The sequence below is a fragment of the Anguilla rostrata genome, chromosome 15 (genome assembly GCF_018555375.3).
Source record: "Anguilla rostrata isolate EN2019 chromosome 15, ASM1855537v3, whole genome shotgun sequence".
Lineage (NCBI taxonomy): Eukaryota > Metazoa > Chordata > Actinopteri > Anguilliformes > Anguillidae > Anguilla > Anguilla rostrata.
This window is the reverse complement of record NC_057947.1, coordinates 9,331,390-9,350,328: the sequence shown is the minus strand read 5'-3', so window position 1 is coordinate 9,350,328 and position 18,939 is coordinate 9,331,390. Positions and strand designations below refer to the sequence as shown.

The following is an 18,939-nucleotide window of genomic DNA, read 5'->3' as shown; positions in this document are numbered from 1 at the left end:
TTTGTCCATCTTCCCTCGTTGTCATTCTGTGGACAAGGATATGGTCGACTGGAGTGGCACAGATCCCATCAGATACAAATGTTCTCTTTGCCCTTTTTCTTTCTCTTCCTCTCAGTTGTACCCTTCCTCTTACTCCAGCCCCTTCTGCATTGTTTGGATCCGTTGTTCCAAAGCACATGAGCTCATCTGTGGCCATTTTATGCATCCTGAGCTTCTGATTGGTGTTTTAACAGTTTAAGGCTGATGTAACCTCCGGGGGTGGTGAGTGACTCTAGGGGGGGGTCTGGGGCTGGGTGTTCCCCTGTGAGAGAATTTTTCCAAAAAAATCACTCGGAAATGGATAATTCTGATAACTTCACAGAGCAGAAAATTACTTTATTCAGCAATTACATGGCTGTCATGGTGTAAATGACTCTTTCATCACGCAGGATGCAGTTACAGGTGAGTTTATTTCCACCACCAGAACAGGCTTGAACACGGGAAAAAAAATATGTACAGAAAACAATAAATCAAGGAAAAACAGTGTTCAACACACTATAGGAAAAGAAGGAGAAAGCAAAAGCTATGTACGTGAAGGCACGCAAAGAAAAGCAAAGTAATGCTACCTGAAGAAAGCAGTAAACTGAGGGAATGTAAAGTGAGAGCAATCAGTCCTGGAGATGGCAAACAGGTGCAGGTGATAATGAGGAACAGGTGGTGATGGTCTGCAGCAGAGGAGGGTGGAGCCAGCCTTAAAATAACGTGTAAGCCACTATATATATATATGTGTGTGTGTGTGTGTGTGTGTGTGTGTGTGTACAGTGAGCTCCATAATGGCATATTTAAGACTTTTTTAAATTTTATTTGGCTCTGCACTCCACAATTTTAGATAGCAAAAACAAACATTTTAAAAAAGAAAATTAAAAAAATAATTTTTTAAGTCTCAGCTTTTATTAAAGGATATTTTTATACATTTTGGTTTCAACTTGTAGGAATTACAGCACTTTTACACATAGTCCCCCCTATTTCTAATTGAACATGCACTTTTTACGCTGAAGAGAAAACGTAAGCCAACTAACCACTGAAACAAGCAGGAACTGAAGATGGCTGCAGTACATGCCTGACAGAGCACCACTAGACAAAATATTCTGTACCTGTTGATGTCTTACGAATCGCGATTCTTGTGTGTGACGATTTTTAAATCGCCACGCTGCCTCCCAAATCCACCTCTATATCAGCTGATATTATGTCTGTACTTTAAGGTATTTTTTAAAATTTTAATTATTATTTTATTCGAGGCGGAAAAAACATTGCCGCTTATAATCCTACAGATGGCGCGATGCAATCTATTCAAACCAATACGTTCATGATTTCCTTCCGGCTAGAAGCGCAGCTTCACGCGTAGTAGCTAGGTAGGAACACAAGGGCTATATTCAGAAACAGCAAACATAGACAAATGACAATAGCCCGGAGATATGTCAATGCAGCAGTGAAAACGCTGCTCACTGAATAACGGAATAAATGAGAAAAAATAAAAATGATACCATGTCAATATTCTACAGTCAATATCTGGGACTAAATATTGAATAAATATACAACCTTACCATTGGTTTTAAGAGTAGAGATGTCCCTTTTGAGACTGAGTGGTCATATATTGTCTTGGACAATCTGTTTGTGAAATATACGTGCATTTGTCATGCCTGGGTACCTTCCAAAATAACTGTGCGTAATACCACACTTGTTGATTATGGCGTTGTCACCCTTTTTAGTACGGTCTGGCTTGATTGACAATTCATTTATCCAGTAGGTGAGAGCATAAGCTTTCTAACGATGTATAACATATCTAATTGGAATAGCGTTTTTTAGGTCAGCGTAACCAAAATTTTTCTTATCATCGCACATTTACACTCTGTGGTAGCACTAAAAGACACTACAACTAACGAAACGTGGTCAACGATTTTTCATAATTTCTTGGAAAATACTATTCTTATTGAGGACTTCTGGACACAGCTAAGCCATATGTTTGCTGATAGACCTAGCTGGCATCATTTTCTGGTGTAAGATAGAACTGTATCATTGATTTACTGTCTCTGTCTCTACTGAAAACAGATACGTTTTCATTGTTGCTATGTAAGTATTACTGCTCAAAATATTTCGGTTATATACATTTTTGAAATTGAATATCTTTAAATAGGTTAGTGGTATTTTATAATGAATATATTTCACACTGTAATGTAAGCTTTCGTTGGTAGTCTAGTAGTTTTTGTGATGCATGCAACAGCGATGACAAGAGCTGTTATGACCCCCGCTCAAAGGGCAATAACATAAAGGAGCCAAAGACAAAATAAGAATGGTTACAGATCACTCTATTAAAGTATCAAAATGAAAAGAGTAAAGAGAAATGGGAAATGTCCTCCTGATAGAGAGTGAGAGTCAGAATGGTGGAGGTCAGGCTCTTTTATAGAGCTCAGTCTTTAGTTACACATTCTATCACTGGACCTGAAACAAGAAACAAATGATACCCAGAACAGCTTTGGACCTCTTGACTGTTTTCTGTTCAAATTTGTCATGCACTTCAATGGTTGCAACTTCAACTTGGCCTTTAGAATGGATGGTTTACGATGCGTTTAGTCATCTCAAGGTACATTCTGTGACTTGAACGAATGCTTGAAGATTTGTGTCTGTTTTCCTTCAAGCACTTGGCTTATCTCCAGAAAACTGGAGATAATCAAATCATTTTGTGCTGTCTATTACGTACCCATGCACCCTGATCTTCATTCAGCATCAGCTTCAAATTTTTATTTTTCTCTCTTTTTTCCCCTTGTGGTGTAGGATTTTGAATAAATGTGCACCACAAGGAAGAATCCGTCTCAGAATAGTCAACGTAGTTTTGTTCTCCGAGCTCTGTTTACTGCATGCTTCCATCGCTCCGATTGCTTGTGTGGAAGTCCGACAGCTACAGGGATGTATGCAATCAGAGAGTGATGAGGGCTGATTGTGTTTTTCTCAGAAATGTGTGTATGAAGCCACAGTGCTGCACTGGCTACGCAAAGCACTCTAACTCAGTGTCATTGAAAGCAGACGGAGAAAGCAAGCTCCCGTCCCACTCTTTCCATAATGGAGAAGAGCACAAGTGGACCACGATAGCTCTCTTCCTTGTGTCCACTCCGTCCCTGTGAACGCAAGCCCGAATATAGCATCTCGACGTTTCGGTGAAAACGCAGCTACATTCGGTTGAATAGGGAAAGTTTTCTAGCCGACTGGGACATGGCCAGGCTAAATTGGAGCTAACCTGAGATAACCTCGTCCGTTTATGTCAAAACATCTCTCAACCTTTCTACACCCCTCTAGACATCTAGATTATGTCTGGATTCGGGCTTGTGCTCACTGGGTTGGAATAACCAGCCTTTGCACTCTCAGCTACATAATGTAACGGCACAATATTCAGAGTATAGCGGGTCCTTTTCCACTGCTGATAAGCAGCCTCAGTGCCCTAACCACAGACAGCTACATGTAAGCTCTGATTAAAGTTTACACTTGAATTCCCTAAATCATAATCAAGTAGCTCTGGAAAAAGAGTATTTAAAATTTAAACACGCTTTTATTCAACTTGATATTTCTCAAACAGTATTCAGGAACTGTACTGTAGCAATTACTTTTTCAGTGCTGATGTGCCTGCACGCATGCACACAAACAGACACACACAGACACATGTGTGTACACACATGCACACACACACAGAAACACAAACACACATGCACACACGCACACACTCACATGCGCATAAGCACACCCACACACAAACACGCAGACACATGCATGCACACACACAAACACACACACACACACACACAGCCACTTTCATGCACACACACACACACACACACACAGTATTAGCTGTCAGTGAGGGTATACCAAATAGTGATATGAAATGGTAATTCATGACTATAAAAGCAATCAGAAAAACTTGGACAAAAAGCTATTTTCAGTGCATATGCTTTGGATATTTTAAAGTTATTGGCTTCAACTGGACACATCTGGATTTGTTTATTTCAGTATTTACACATCAACCTGGAGTTAAATAATAACGAGAAGAATGTCTGGGAGAGGGAAGCAGTGATGAATTGCACTTAGCCTTATGATAATTAGACCCCTGAGTTGAACACGGTCCAGCCTTTCTTGGCTTCCTGTGAACTGCCATCAAAAAGTGTTGAATCACTTGTTTTCCTGCCATCTTGTATTAATTAATGAACACATTTTAAAATGGACGGCTGTCCTCCCTGTTACTCCCTGAATCCTGCGTACAAGTATCCCTGTTAAGTGGGCAGTAGAGCACAAATCCTTCCTTTGGGAGAGTGCTTATATGCTTTGCTTTGATGCCCGCTCTTATGCTGATTGAACTGCGCGCGTACAGTCAACGATCAGGAGTGTTTATGAGTGTTTACCTCCTGTTTTACAGATCAGACATGCTGTTCATTTAAAAGCATAATTGATCTTATTTTGCACAGCATTGGTGAACAGTAGGAGGAAGATCTACAGCCTTCTTAACGAACTCAGCAAATGTGAGCTGACTAAGAGGATGAAGACGGTGTGAATGCTAATGTGCCTTCATCGTTCTTCAGATTTCCTGCAGCGCCTGTGCTTACATAAATAATGATCATCATATTTTCGTAATTGTAATTATTTTCAGGCTGTGTTTAGACCTGTGTGGTTATGCTGCATTTAGGGTTGTCAGAATAGATGCGTGCGTTCGTTCTGTAGTGTTTTCATGTCTATCAAGGCGAATGAAAAGCTACTACTGCTCTGAGAATTACTGGAGTCTACGTGCCATTTGGAAATGCTCTTTAAATCGCATATTAAATTGCAGTTGTGAACGTGATATCTCATGTATCTTAATAGCTAGAAGCCTTGCTTCATAACTGAGTGGGAAAGAATTCAGGGCTTAAAGAACTTGCATGTGAAATGGTGAGAGGGCTGGTGATGTTAACTTTTCGAGCTCTGGGGTGATTTTGACATTTTTCACCATTGTCAGGTTTTTAGAGATTAAACGGGTTTATGAGATAACCCATCATGCAGCTCCTCATTTTCTTCGCAAGACTTGTCCCTGTCAAGCTTAGGCTTGGATATGATATGGACTAGTTGGTAGGCCCTATTATTTAAGGGAAAAAATGTGTTCCCTTGAGTATATCTCCAAAACCAAAAGTGTCAGTTCAGGTATATCGTCTTACATTACAGGAATAAGTTGTATGGAGCAACGATAGTATAGAGGCATGTGAATAGGACATACCATGCTTTTTAAAATATCAGCAGAGCGCCTGGTGGAAATATGCTCGGAGAACTTTTCTTTTGATGACACTGCAACCAACAATAATTATGTTTAACAATAATAAATTATAAACTAGAAATAAATTGACTTTATATGTGTTAAAAAGCTAAAATAAAAACTTTATAAATAAGTATTCATATAACTACTAGTTGTTATTTTTTCATAAACTGAATGATTAGACTAAAATCTTTTGAAGCTGGTGATAAGCAGCCTACAAAAGTGACACGAATTTCAATGTTTGAAAATTGTAGGTTTTGTAAAGTTTTGACCCACTGAAAATCTGATATAGTGAATTAAAGCTGAAATAAATCTGTCGCTAATTGGTTTTAAAATTACCTCTAAAGTAGGTGCCCTAATTGACTTTCCAAAAGAAATGTATAGTAACATGAAATGTGCGGAGTTGTGAAAATCTTTAGCCTAGGTGTATGTAAACTTTTGGCCTCAACTGTAAATAATGTAATTAGTAAATGTTCGTAGTTTATTGCACAAACAGTAAAAACAACATGTAACCTATTCGAATAGCAGTATTCACGGATGATTCACATTGTCCTCCATTGGGTCCATTACAAGGAAATAAACATCCTCCTTCCCAGAAAGTACACTTTCACCTCCTGAACCATCATTAGAGTGAAGTATGGTTGGAAGTGCCTCTCCTAATCATAACGCTTTTTAGAGGCTTGTTTGTAAAGTATTACAGCCCAGTGCAATGGTGCTCTGTATGTCTTTTCAGCAGATACTACTGCTGGCGATGAAACAGCCAAAATTTATGAAATGTAGGCATGGATTTCTTGGTTATTGTCGGTCAGTTCAACATATTTGAATTTACCAACTCTGCTGCATAACAAAGAAGAAATCGATCCTACGTTCAGAAATAAGAGAGATATTCGACAGAGATGAAAGGGAGTGCTTTATGACAGTTTTGGCTGTTTAGGCATGTCACCCTTTTCCTTGTGTTTCCAGCATTCCCCACCTGTGAACCACTCACCCAGTTCAGCTGCTCCAATGGGAAATGCATCAGCATGAAGTGGCACTGTGACACAGGTGAGTCTCCTCCCCTTTACACTGTCACTCAAGTTAGTCCCCTCCCCTTTACACTGTCACTCAGGTGAGTTTCCTCCCCTTTACACTGTCACTCAGGTGAGTCTCCTCCCCTTTACACTGTCACTCAGGTGAGTCTCCTCCCCTTTACACTGTGACACAAGTGAAGCTCCTCCCCTTTACCCTGTCACTCAGGTGAGTCTCCTCCCCTGTACCCTGTCGCTCAGGTGAGTCTCCTCCCCTTTACCCTGTCATTCAGGTGAGTCTCCTCCCCTTTACACTGTCACTCAGGTGAGTGTTCTCCCCTTTACACTGTCACTCAGGTGAGTCTCATGATCATGCCCTTTACACTGTCACTCAGGTGAGTCTCCTCCCTTTTACATGGTGACTCAGGTGAGTCTCATCCCCTTTACACTGTGACACAGGTGAAGCTCCTCCCCTTTACCCTGCCATTCAGGTGAGTCTCCTCCCTTTTACCCTTTCACTAAGGTGAGTCTCCTCCCGTTTACATGGTGACTCAGGTGAGTCTCCTCCCCTTTATCTTGTGACACAGGTGACTGTCCTCTTCTGTGCACTGTAACTCAGGTGAGTGTACTTCTGCACAAACTGGTTCCACTTCTTATTTTCTTTGTATCCAGAATAAAACATTGCTTTGTATGGACCTGTATGGAGGTTCAGGTTAAGTGTAGAACCGATATAGTGCCTTGGTGCAGGCTCTAAGCCCTCGTACTGCCTTTGCTCTGAATGCAGATGATGACTGTGGCGACGGCAGCGATGAGGTGGACTGTGTGCACTCCTGCTCCCACGCCCAGTTCCAGTGCTCCAGCGGGAGGTGCATCCCGGACCACTGGGCCTGTGACGGCGACGACGACTGCGGGGACTTCAGCGACGAGAACACCACCTGCGCTGGAGCAGGTCAGTGGAGCAGTATGCGCCTCCGTCTGGCCTTCTGCAGCAGGAACATACATATAGGCCTGGACCCAGTCCACACTGTCCTTAACTGTCTCTAACTTTGGCCTGGACCCAGTCCACACTGTCCTTAACTGTCCCTAACTTTGGCCTGGATTCAGTCCACAGTGTCCTTAACTTTGGCCTGGATTCAGTCCACACTGTCCTTAACTTTGGCCTGGATTCAGTCCACACTCTCCTTAACTTTGGCCTGGATTCAGTCCACACTGTCCTTGACGTTGGCCTGGATTCAGTCCACACTGTCCTTAACTGTCCCTAACTTTGGCCTGGATTCAGTCCACACTGTCCTTAACTGTCCCTAACTTTGGCTTGGATTCAGTCCACACTTGTCCTTAACTGTCCCTAACTTTGGCCTGGATTCAGTCCACACTGTTCTTAACTGTCCCTAACTTTGGCCTGGATTCAGTCCAGACTTTCCTTAACTTTGGCCTGGATTCAGTCCACATTGTCCTTAACTTTGGCATGGATTCAGTCCACACTGTCCTTAACTGTCCCTAACTTTGGCCTGGATTCAGTCCACACGTGTCCTTAACTGTCCCTAACTTTGGCCTGGATTCAGTCCACACTGTCCCTAATTTTGGCATGGATTCAGTCCACACAACCCCTAAATTTGGTCTGGATTCAGTTCACACGACCCCTAACTGTCCTTAACGTTGGCCAGGATTCAGTCCACACTGTCCTGAACTTTGGCCCGGGATTAATAATGATCAATAATAATAATAATAATCTAGGCACTATGTAATATGGCCATGGTGTATTGAGTATCCACTTCTGCACCTTTAACAGGAGAAAGTACCATGACACCACACATCTATTGTACAACAGGAACATGAAGAGTGAAAAAAATAATTGCACCTGCTTTTTGCCAGGTGATTCTGAAGTACTGTCTTTGGAGAGCAACAAACTAATTTCAACATATCAGTGCCCTGATGATATTTGCACCATCCAGATTAAATCTGTTCAGGAACACACCCACTGGGCCTGAATACACTAATCTGCTGTAATTATGCTAGAGAGCGGAGATAGGCCCTAAAATAGTCACGGCTCACCTGCTTGTCACTAAAATAGGGAAGCGATTCATCAAAGGCCTTTCTTTAGCTCCTTTCCCAGGTTTTATCTGTCCTGGGAGTGTGGTCCATCGCCGAGGTACATGCTGTGGCATGAGCTGTCTGAGCCAGGCACAGCCCTGAAACGCAGATTGCTCCAGATACTGTGCTGAGCAGATGGAATAGTGTCACACTTTAAATGAAATGGAGTGAGCTCCACAATGTTTGGGACTTTTTTTTTCTTTGATTTGGCAATTCACATGTAGTTAAAGTGCAGATTCTTAGCTTTTAAGTAATGGCAAAAACTGCCTGTATTTCTTTACCGAGTTGATTTAAAAAATAAAAATAAAAAAAAACACTGTTATTTTAAGCCCAAATGTTCAGGAAAAGTCGTGGAAGGTATTATTCTATTTACAGTTTAAATTTTAAAGTCTAAGTGGCATTTAAAGTCCTCTGGCCTTTCTAGTGTTAAGGGTGCTCTGAAATAGGGATGCTATGTATAAAAGGTGCTGTCATTTCTACATGGTGAAACCAAAGTGTGTACAGTAATAGCCTTGATTAAAAGCTGAGAATCTGCACTTTAACCACATTGTAAAATTGTGAAGTTCAAAGCCAAATCAAGAAGAAAAATGAAGTCTTTGCCCCAAATATTTATGGAGGTCATAGCTGTCAATTCCTACGTATAATGGTACTACAAATCACATGGTGAATTATGATGGGCATTTTAGCGATTATGGCCATTGGTAATGTGACCTTTCAACCAGACAACTCAGCATTGTTGCCTTGAAAAAATATGCATTTATTTAAAGAAGAATTGAACAAAATGATGACTGGGCTCATGCTTAATGATTTCATGATAGTGGATAGTCCAATGAAGTAATGGATTGAGACAATCATGAGGTTTGTGGTCACAAATTAAAAAAAAAAAAATCATAAAATTGCTCCCCAAAGTTAATGACCAAACACACTGCGTTTCTGAACCTGGCTTAAACCTGGTAGTTCACTACTAGCTAGGCAATGCTGGGATGCCGCTGTTTCGCCGTTCTGCTGTCATTGGCCAGGAGGAAGGGTAAATACCTGTAGACCTCAGCCAGGTTTCCCTTTCACGTCTTCCTTCCTGTCAGCGTGACTGCCGCCGGGGTGCGTAGCTTTTTCTCGGGGTGGGCGGGGGGTAGTGGGATGGCATGCTCGGGCCCGCGTGTAAATGTCATCCTGCGATCAGCCGGTCAGTGCGGAGAGAGCGCGGGCTTTAAATTTAAATGCCGCCCCTCGCCCTCAGCGGTACACCATAATCATAATGGAGATTTACAGCCGCCGCTCCTAAACGCTCGCTAGCTTCCCGGGTTCGCTAACATCCACACGGCGAACCGGCGGCTCCGACGCGCCCGTGATCGACGGGCCGCTTCCCGAGGGGGGGCGGTCCGTGAGCCGTGGGCGGGGCCTGCGGGCCGTGGGTGGGGCTGGGGGCCGTAGGGCGTGGCTGCGCTCACCTGACGCCCGATTGGCTTGCAGCGCTGCTCCCGGCGGGCGACTGCAGCGGGGAGGAGTTCCATTGCCGCGGCGACGGCACGTGCATCCCGGAGCGCTGGCGATGCGACGGTGACACCGACTGCGAGGACGGCAGCGACGAGGCGGACTGCCGCGGCTCCCGCAGGGCCTGCGACCCCAAGGCCAAGTTCACCTGCGCCGCCTCAGGTAGGACCGCACATGCACCGCCTCAGGTACCACCGCACATACACCGCCTCAGGTACGATTGCACCTGCCCTTTACACAGGATACACAAGCATGGCCTGTATATGACAGGAAATCCAGCTCATAATATCAGAGGTTTGAGAGTGAGATTACTCTGTGTGGTCTGTGGTCTTTGATATTAAATGGAGTCACCTTTGGCACTTTCACCAGACTCCTAAAATGACCCTACGCCTGTGGTAACTCAAATCAGGAAGGACATCTTATATTACCCAAGTGTACAGGTGTCATCTAGGTTTAGCTGAGTAGTGTACAGCCTGCTGAAGCCAATACTGCAATACTTAGCAAAATACATTTCACAAAAAATACACCATTTTCTTTTTTTTGATAGCACAGATGATAGCACAGGCTTGGCTTGCAGAGGAAAGAGTCATTTGTCAACTGTCAACATGGCGCCATCAGAATTCTGAAAAGTTTCCATATTCACAAGCCATTTGTTCTCCTATTTTCAGGACGCCTTGTGGTTTGCGTATGCTTTGGTAATGGTTAATGAGGATCACACGTACGGATATGCAACATCAAAGCGTATTAGCAGTAACAAGAGCATGGTATAGGGAACAAAGGAAAGGGGCAGGGAGCCTCAATTAAACAATTAAAGCTCTTGAATAAGGTAGAGGACAAAGTGCGCCCGGACAGATACTAAATATTGCACAAATGGCTCCGTTCAAATTCACAGACGACCAGATCAGATGACCAAACCGATTTCAAACGAACATGCCCTCCCTCTTCAAAAAACCTTTTGTCTACTTTGTAAGTGAAGAAGATACTTCCCCTACAATGGCATTATTTCTGCTGTCAGGCGCTAACTGTCTGATGAAAAGGTTGAAATTAATTTATTCCGAACAAAGCTGGGAACACAAATCCCTTTTAACTGTGTCGGACGAGGCCCACAGATAAGACACAGGGAGCTAATTACATTCGGAGCGGTGGGGTACATTGTTCGCGGCCTTATCTGCGGGCGTATTAATGAAAATCCCACTGTACCGAAGCTCTCCGACACTCCATTTTGAAAGAGAGCGATACGCGGAATTACGAGCTGCGAGGAAGAGTACAACACTAAACCTCAGCTCCTGTTTTTTTTTTTACCTTTAACTCAACCTGCAAAACGCAGCGATTTTGCATTTTCATTTAAATCCTAATTAGGCGTGCATATCGACGCATATTGATTAATATTTGCGCTTAAAATTTTGCCTTGCTAACAATTTCGGCTTTCCAGTCATCTGAAGAAGTAATTTTGCATATTTGAGATATTTCCATGGCAACACATCTACTATATTAAGAGATATAGCAGCCAAATTATTCTGCCTGTGGATTTATTTTGATCACTTTGGCTTGTCAAGACAAGGAGAGAAATGTAGAATTAAAACATAGAAAAGCCGCATATGAATTAGAAAGTCACACAATGGACATGTGGACGTTTCAGTACTTTGATGGAATAATCCAGCAGACCAATATTTAGCTCTGGGCAGCGTATTAATTATTGAGGTGAACACATCAATTTAAGAAATTAATTGAAGCATTTGCCGATGAAATATCTGCAGTCATTTGCAAAGCGAAGTAGCGGTCTAGCAGGTTCAGTATTTTGTAAATGACGAATGTGCAGTTTGTGCTCAGTATCAGCAGTTAATCTCTCCGAAACAGCATCTTCAGGTCATCTATCTGAACAGCATCTGGGTCACCGCTCTCTTTTCTTCCTCCCTCCCTACAAATTAGCGGGTGTACTTTCGGGTTATTATTTTGGTTGGATTATGCTAATTTTTAACGGACTGTGTCAATTGGCCGTGGCTATTATTAATTGAAGCCAGCAATCTTGAAAGCTTGAAATTGTTAAACCAGATTCCCGAAATAAGTATAATTACACATTGTGTGTGTGTGTGTGTGTTTTACTAGACAGCAGCCGACAGCTTCTGAAAGGAATGGTGTTTGTTTTTGTCATTTTTATCTTCATCAGTGTAAACCTCTCTGAAGAGCTAGCACACACATCCCTCATCATTACTGAGAGTACACAATTAGAGCGGGGCTAACACAGGAGCTCTGCTTATGGGGAAAATAGACTTGCACTGCACCCTGTCACTTTGTCTAACTGATGCCTAAGTGAGCTTTCTTGGCTAATTTTAATAACAGGTAGACACGAAAGCATGAATAAATTCCCACCCAGTTTCACCCTTTTTTAAAAGTTATGAGTTGCATTCTGGGTATTTGACACATTTTGTCTCGTATACACTAATGAGGCTAACACAGGTAATGTGAAGAGGAATATTTTCCGTGTAGAGACAGAAACCTTAGTTTGCTGAATCTGTGGGGGAGGGAGGGTGGTTGTAAAATACTTCCACAGTAAGCATGATGTCACAAATAAAATTTGTGAAGACTACATAAAGTCTACTTAAACAGGCCAAAAGTGGCTGAGTGACAGTTGTCACAGCATCAGCAGTGCAGAGCTAGTGTAGACTCAGTAAGTCTTAGGGAGTGCAAACAGAGATAATAAACTCCTCTGAAATTCATTTTAATTCATTTTAAGTGTCTTGGATGATAAAAACGTATTTAATGCGGTTTAAAATATTTTCAAAAATATTCTTTATTTTATTTGCATTGTATGTCCCTTGCAGTGAATGTTTCAGCATAGTAGAATCTTGAGAATCTCAAGAACCGTAGTAGGTCAAGGCCAGTGACTGATGTCCCCTACAGGGGACATAAATTAATTGCTGTGTTTTAGGGGGATATAAGGTCTAATTGTTGGCTGTGGAGAAAGCATGACTGGTCTGGGATGCGTGTCTCAGTTAACTGACTTCACGTCACTTCACTTCCTGTATTTCCCCTCCTGATGTAAGTGACTTGCGCTGGTTTGGGCTCGGGGTGTCAGGACGGTAGAGGTGGAGCGGTGTGTTTGCAGAATCTCAGGGTCAGAGCTACGGTTTGAAAATGGGATTAGCGGACCAGAAGCAGCAGAGCTGAGGTGTGTGGCAGGGTGCCGGGTTCCAAAATAGCCTGTTAATAAAGGACAACCAGGCAGGCTGGAGTTAAATGCAACGTCAGTCATCACTGACCGCCGGACGGAGGGGAGGCATGATAAATCAAATGCCTTTAATGGATGAGATGTTCGGAATCATTCTGGACTGAGCGGGGCAAATCTGCCGGCACATGCACGAGTTACTGGAAGAAATGGGAGGAAGACCACAAGGTCGAGGGCTTGCCGTACAGCGGGCTCAAGCAGGAAGTAGGAAACTAATGGGTCCTTCGGATATTTCAGAGGCAGCACCTATGACCTGGAGATCACTAAAACTCTGCTCTCAGTTGAAAGTTTGTTTTCGTGTGTCTCACTAAGGTTCTTGAGAATACGAGAGGCAGACGCTGGCATGTTGTTCAGAGGTTTTGATAGCTGAGCCCTTGGCAGGAATTGTAGCTCAGTTTTGCAAAGTAGAATTTTCAGTGCTGATTAGTCAACCAGTTTGAGATGTTGCTGAAGAATACGGTGACATATGATTGGACAGAATGGGATCTGAAGAGTGTAATGCTCCACTGATTCCGCCTCCTAGTGTTGCTTCTATCAGAGGCTGTCTGTTGTTTGCCTATAGGTGGCGCTAGAGAAAGTCCATTAACTGGGAAATCCACCAGGGTAATCAGCAGGTGGCCAGCTCTCTGGCTCACTCTTCAGTGTGCTTCTGTTTTTTTTTTTGTTCTGTTGTTCTTCTTCATCGTCTTCAGTTGTTTGTGGTGTGTATGGTGGTTTTTGTTGCAGCCACAATTGCAATCCAAGAATTTTAACAAGGTATTAATTAATCTTAATTAGGTGCTTTTCGTGTTCAGAGGGATTATTTACCCTCTTAAGCCACATTATGTCAGAAATAGCTATGCTTGCCATGAAGAATAAAAGTCCCATGTTGCCGTTATGCTTGTTGTGCTATATTGCGAACAGCTGCATAAAAAATTATTTAACTGATCATGTTAAAGACTGAAGCTAATTGGTAGGCTTCTAATCGGTGATGGTATAGACACCTGGCCATTAAAACTAACCATTTGGTGGATAATGAGGAATTGAATGACAGAGCACATGATAATGAGCCAAACCTTCAATTGTGCTAATACGTTTAAGGGGAAAAAAATTTGAACACGTGTTCAGCAACCTTTTATCTTAATAGCATGCATAGCTATTTCTGGCATAATTATTTATTTATTTATTTATTTGTGCACAAATATAAATTCATGCTTAGTTGAACTGTACAGTGATTAATAGAAAATGTGCAAGTGAGGTTAAAATACCTGAGAGGGCTTATGCAAGGACCTCCCCTATCGAGAACATCACAAGACTCAATAATTAAAGCAGAATGAGCAATAATTAAAATGGAATGAGCAATAATTAAACCATATATGAGAGACAGAAAAAAATGTGACTTAAGAGGGTAAATAATCCCTCTAAGAATATGATCCCTCTAAACATGATAAGCGCCTAATTACGAAAAATTAGCAGCTTGTTAAAATTATGGAATTCTAATTGTGGTTGGAACAAAAACCAGCACGCACTGTACAGAGGGCCTCCAGGGCCGAGTTTGAGTTCCACTGGTGTTGGTTGCACTGCACAGGCAGCGTTTCTCTTAGTCTTTTTGTGCAGATTTTTGTTTGTTCAGTGTAGGAATTCTGCGGATGACTTGCCAATCAGTTTCACCCGGGAAGAAGGTATCTGCTGCTTTTGGTTAGTAGTAGTTTTCTGATGGCACTGTCCACAGCCCACCATCCTTCAGCCCTCGTTTATCTGCACAGACGGTCATTTTTATCATGTAGTGCTATTGTATTTGCATAACAAACTAAAATAATAAAAAATTTTAGTACCACACGGGTTTTTCAGCACTCAGTTCTGGTGTATGGTATTATTTAAAATATCATATTCACAGTTGTCTCCCGGTTATTATTGCTCAGGCGGACTTGAGAAAATGAGAATAGCAAGAATAGGATTATGAACAGACATGGAGCCGGCGCTTAGCAACAGTATGTAAATGGTATGCATGTAAAGGCATGAGCTGAAGTCACACAACAATATTGATCCTTCTGCACATTGCTTTAGAGCAGATTACTTTAGCCAGCTGCAACCTGCACATTTTATTTCATTAGAACTCATAGAGAGTCTAGGAAGACAACATGAATTGACTGTCTGAAAGAAAATGTTGAAGTGAGATCTCTGCTAAATAGCCCTCTACCAGTGCGTCTCCTAAAGATTAATATTTATTTTATTTTATTTCAAGCCTGAAGCAAAGAGATTCGAATACCAAGAGGCGACACTCCATTGGTTGTGCAATGTAACATCTATGCCCAGCTCCTGAGCCGGGCCGCCGCCATTTTGGACTGAAAGTAGATTGTTTACGTTGCTGTGCTGTTGGATTCTAGCGGTCAGTGTCATACCCTCACCTTTTCATGTTGACACTTGCGTTTATTAAATAATAAATTATCAGTAATTCCCAATATTACAATCTCATTTTTATGACATTGCAATTATTGAACCACGGACTGGACAGGAGAAACAGATCTAGAAAATCACCCAAATAGTAAGGTGACCAGATTTCTTATGCAGCATGTCCACGGCCCCATAGAATAAAATCGGGGACTTTTTTTTGCCGCTGCTGTAAAGTTAACGTTATGTCTTGCTGAAAATAAAAATGCATCGCCAATTTGCAATGTATTCACCGAAATCTATATACAGGTAATGGCAAGAGCACAGTTTGATCTCAGTTGATCGTTATCTAACTTTAGCATGTAATTTACAAGAACAGTCTTTCACCGGGAGCCTGTGAAAGGCAATCACTGTCTTATTCTGATTTTTTTCTACAAAAACCTATACTAATTTATTACTAAAGCCTATCGTTTGTGAAAAGACAGACAAGGGATCGTTATTAACGTTGTAGCGTGTAAGTAATGGTATTTCTGCCACTGCCATGTCGATAACTAGCTAGCACTTTGACAGGTCCAGTCAAACTTCTACGCTTTTGTGAATAAATTTAAAAAACCTGTTAGGATCTTTGGGAAAAGGCAAGCTCTGGACTTGTACTTGGATAGTTCTGACAATTTATTGCTGAACACTGTTTTAGGTTTTTCCATTTCTTTTCCCCGCGGCTGATCTGTAGTCTTCATGTTATTGACTGGATCAATCACCTTGAGAATTCAGCAGATTCAGTCCATAATGGCGGCACCGCTATGTGAGCGCCCTCTTCAGGCGGTTACAGAAAAATGATCTGAGTGTCGCCCCTCTTGGTATTCGAATCTCTTTGCCTGAAGTGCCTTTTTGATGGAATGATGAGAAGTGAACTGTCACTCTCGCTGTTTGAGTCGCAGCAGTAGTGGCTGCTTGGCCGATAACGCTGTTTCCTGTGACCTCACTGTAGTGGCTGCTTGGCCAATAACGCTGTTTCCTGTGACCTCACTGTAGTGGCTGCTTGGCCAATAACGCTGTTTCCTGTGACCTCACAGTAGTGACTGCTTGGCCAATAACGCTGTTTCCTGTGACCTCACTGTAGTGGCTGCTTGGCTGAAAATGCTGTTTCCTGTGACCTCACAGTAGTGGCCACTTGGCCAATAACGCTGTTTCCTGTGACCTCACTGCAGTCAGGCTTTTAAGTGTGAGTTACAAAAAAGCTAAATGGAAGGACTGAATTTCATGAAATGTTGTCGAATGACAGCAGGGATGCTTTCTTTGCCAGGGAGTAATGTGAGAAATGCTTTCTCTGGGGTCACAGCAGGCTTAAATATTAAATATCAAGAACATTGAAAAATGTTTTGATCCACAACTCCACGGGGTTCCAGAAAGTTTATTGAGCCAAAGAACAGCGGTGCATTTCAAGCACCGAGTCCTTCATCGGAGCTCTGATGAAGGACTTGCTGTCCATAATGCATCAGCATTTTTTTATGAATATATCAATATTCTTAAATATTTCACATTTAATCCTGCCGTGACCCGAGATAAGGTATTCTCACATTATGCCCTTATTGCAAATGTATAAATTCAATTCACTGTTTAGCTGCAAACAGTGTCTTGTTTATCAAATATATAAGCTTTTAGAATGCCTGTCTCCTTTTTGAGCCTGGCGATGAGTGTTGTTTAAATCGATGTGTAATTTAGATGCATTTAGTGGCTTTGGGTTTGTAAGGGAAGTCAGGGACAGTCTGTTTTTCAGTGTGATGCACGAACCGCTTTTTCAGAATCCTCCAATACTTACGATAATGTGTTTTATTTATTATTTGCATGTGCTCTAAATGTCTCATTTATAGTAGAAAATGCCAATATACTTTTCCTTAAAATGGCATAATAATTCTCTTCAAATGGCTGCTATTAGTTTGCATTTACCATTTTATGGTAAATTTTTAAAAAGCAAAATGAGATGGTTGTTTGTTTATTAGCAATACAAACTACAATTGTGCAATAACTGTAAAGCCTATATGCACTTGTATGTGTGTGTGTGAGAGAGAGAGAGAGGGAGAGAGTATGTGTAGGTGTGTATACAGTGAGCTCCATAGTGTTTGAGACAAAGACATTTTTTTCTTGATTTGGCTCTGTTTGCCACAGTTTTATATTTGTAATCAAACAATGCACACGTGGTTACAGTGCCGATTCTCTGCTTTTATTAAAGGGTATTTTTATGCATTTTGGTTTCACCGTGTCGAGATTGCACCACTTGTTTTTACATAGTTCCCCAATTTGAGGGCACCATAATGTTTGGGACAAATGGATTCACTGGTGTTTCTAATTAGTTAGGTGTGTTCAGTTGATTCCTTGGTGCAGGTACGGTTAAAGTAAAATGATCAGCTGCCCTTCTGAAAATATTAGTTGCATGAAAAGATTTCACTAATGTATTCAAACAGTCGGAGACACAGGTCAAAACTTAAGCTTATAAAACCAGTGGTTTGGAACTTCATTAAGAAGAAAAAACCCCAAACACCTTTCTGACAAGTCAGAAACATTCATCAGGAGGCAGGTTTGGATGTTGTCAGTGACTGATGTCTGCAGAAGATTTCAGGAACAGAACTACAGAGGCTACACTGCAAGATGAAAATCACTAGTACGTCACAAAAACAGGATGACCAGATTTTAGATACTTCTTAAAGTTTGCTAAAAACTACCTAATAGAGCCTCCAAACTTTCATTTACATAAAATTAATATGTCCCAAATATTATATTGCCCTGAAATTTGGGGGCTATGTATAAAAAGTGCTGCCATTTCTACATAGTGAAACTAAAGTGTATGAAAATACTCATAAATAAAAGCTTAGAATGTGTGTTTTAATCAAATGTGACTTGTTTGATTACAAATCCAAAATTTAGGAGTAGAGGCGAATCGAGGAAAAAATGTCTTTGTCCCAAACATTATGGCTCTCACTGAATATATACCATTCATCTTTAGTGAATATGCTGATTGTAATTGGCCATAGGGAAGTGCATCAGCAGGAACTGGGTGTGCGATGGTGACAGTGACTGCGAGGACCAATCAGACGAACGGGATTGCAAGGCGTCGGTCTGCAAGCCCCCGAAATACCCCTGTGCCAATGACACCTCCACCTGCCTGACGCCGGAGAGGATCTGCAATGGGAGGAGGGACTGTGCGGATGGCTCCGACGAGGGACCTTACTGTGGTGAGAGTGCGCTTTTACCCGCATGAGTCAGGAAGCGTTTAAAAAAATCACATCCGAAAGAAAGTCCACACAATCAGCAAGGCCATTTCAATACGCTGTATGCCTTTGCATGGTGCGCTGGGTTATGCTGCTGTTATGACTTACACTTTCATTGCCCTTATATAGTAAACACTCTGTGTGTGCTGTAAAAATAGATGGAAGCATTTAAGTAAGTAACAAGGC

The 18,939-nt window shown here is 41.9% G+C and overlaps 1 protein-coding gene across 1 annotated transcript in view; it reads left to right on the top strand.

Moving 5' to 3' along the window:
• Window positions 1-18,939, top strand: part of LOC135241237 (low-density lipoprotein receptor-related protein 1B-like) — a 457,371-nt gene that overhangs the window by 227,882 nt on the left and 210,550 nt on the right. Inside the window, exons 20-23 of the mRNA XM_064311460.1 lie at window positions 6,266-6,346; window positions 7,094-7,258; window positions 9,871-10,053; window positions 18,517-18,717. Of these exons, the coding sequence (XP_064167530.1) occupies window positions 6,266-6,346; window positions 7,094-7,258; window positions 9,871-10,053; window positions 18,517-18,717 (630 nt within the window). The remainder of the gene's footprint in view (window positions 1-6,265; window positions 6,347-7,093; window positions 7,259-9,870; window positions 10,054-18,516; window positions 18,718-18,939) is intronic.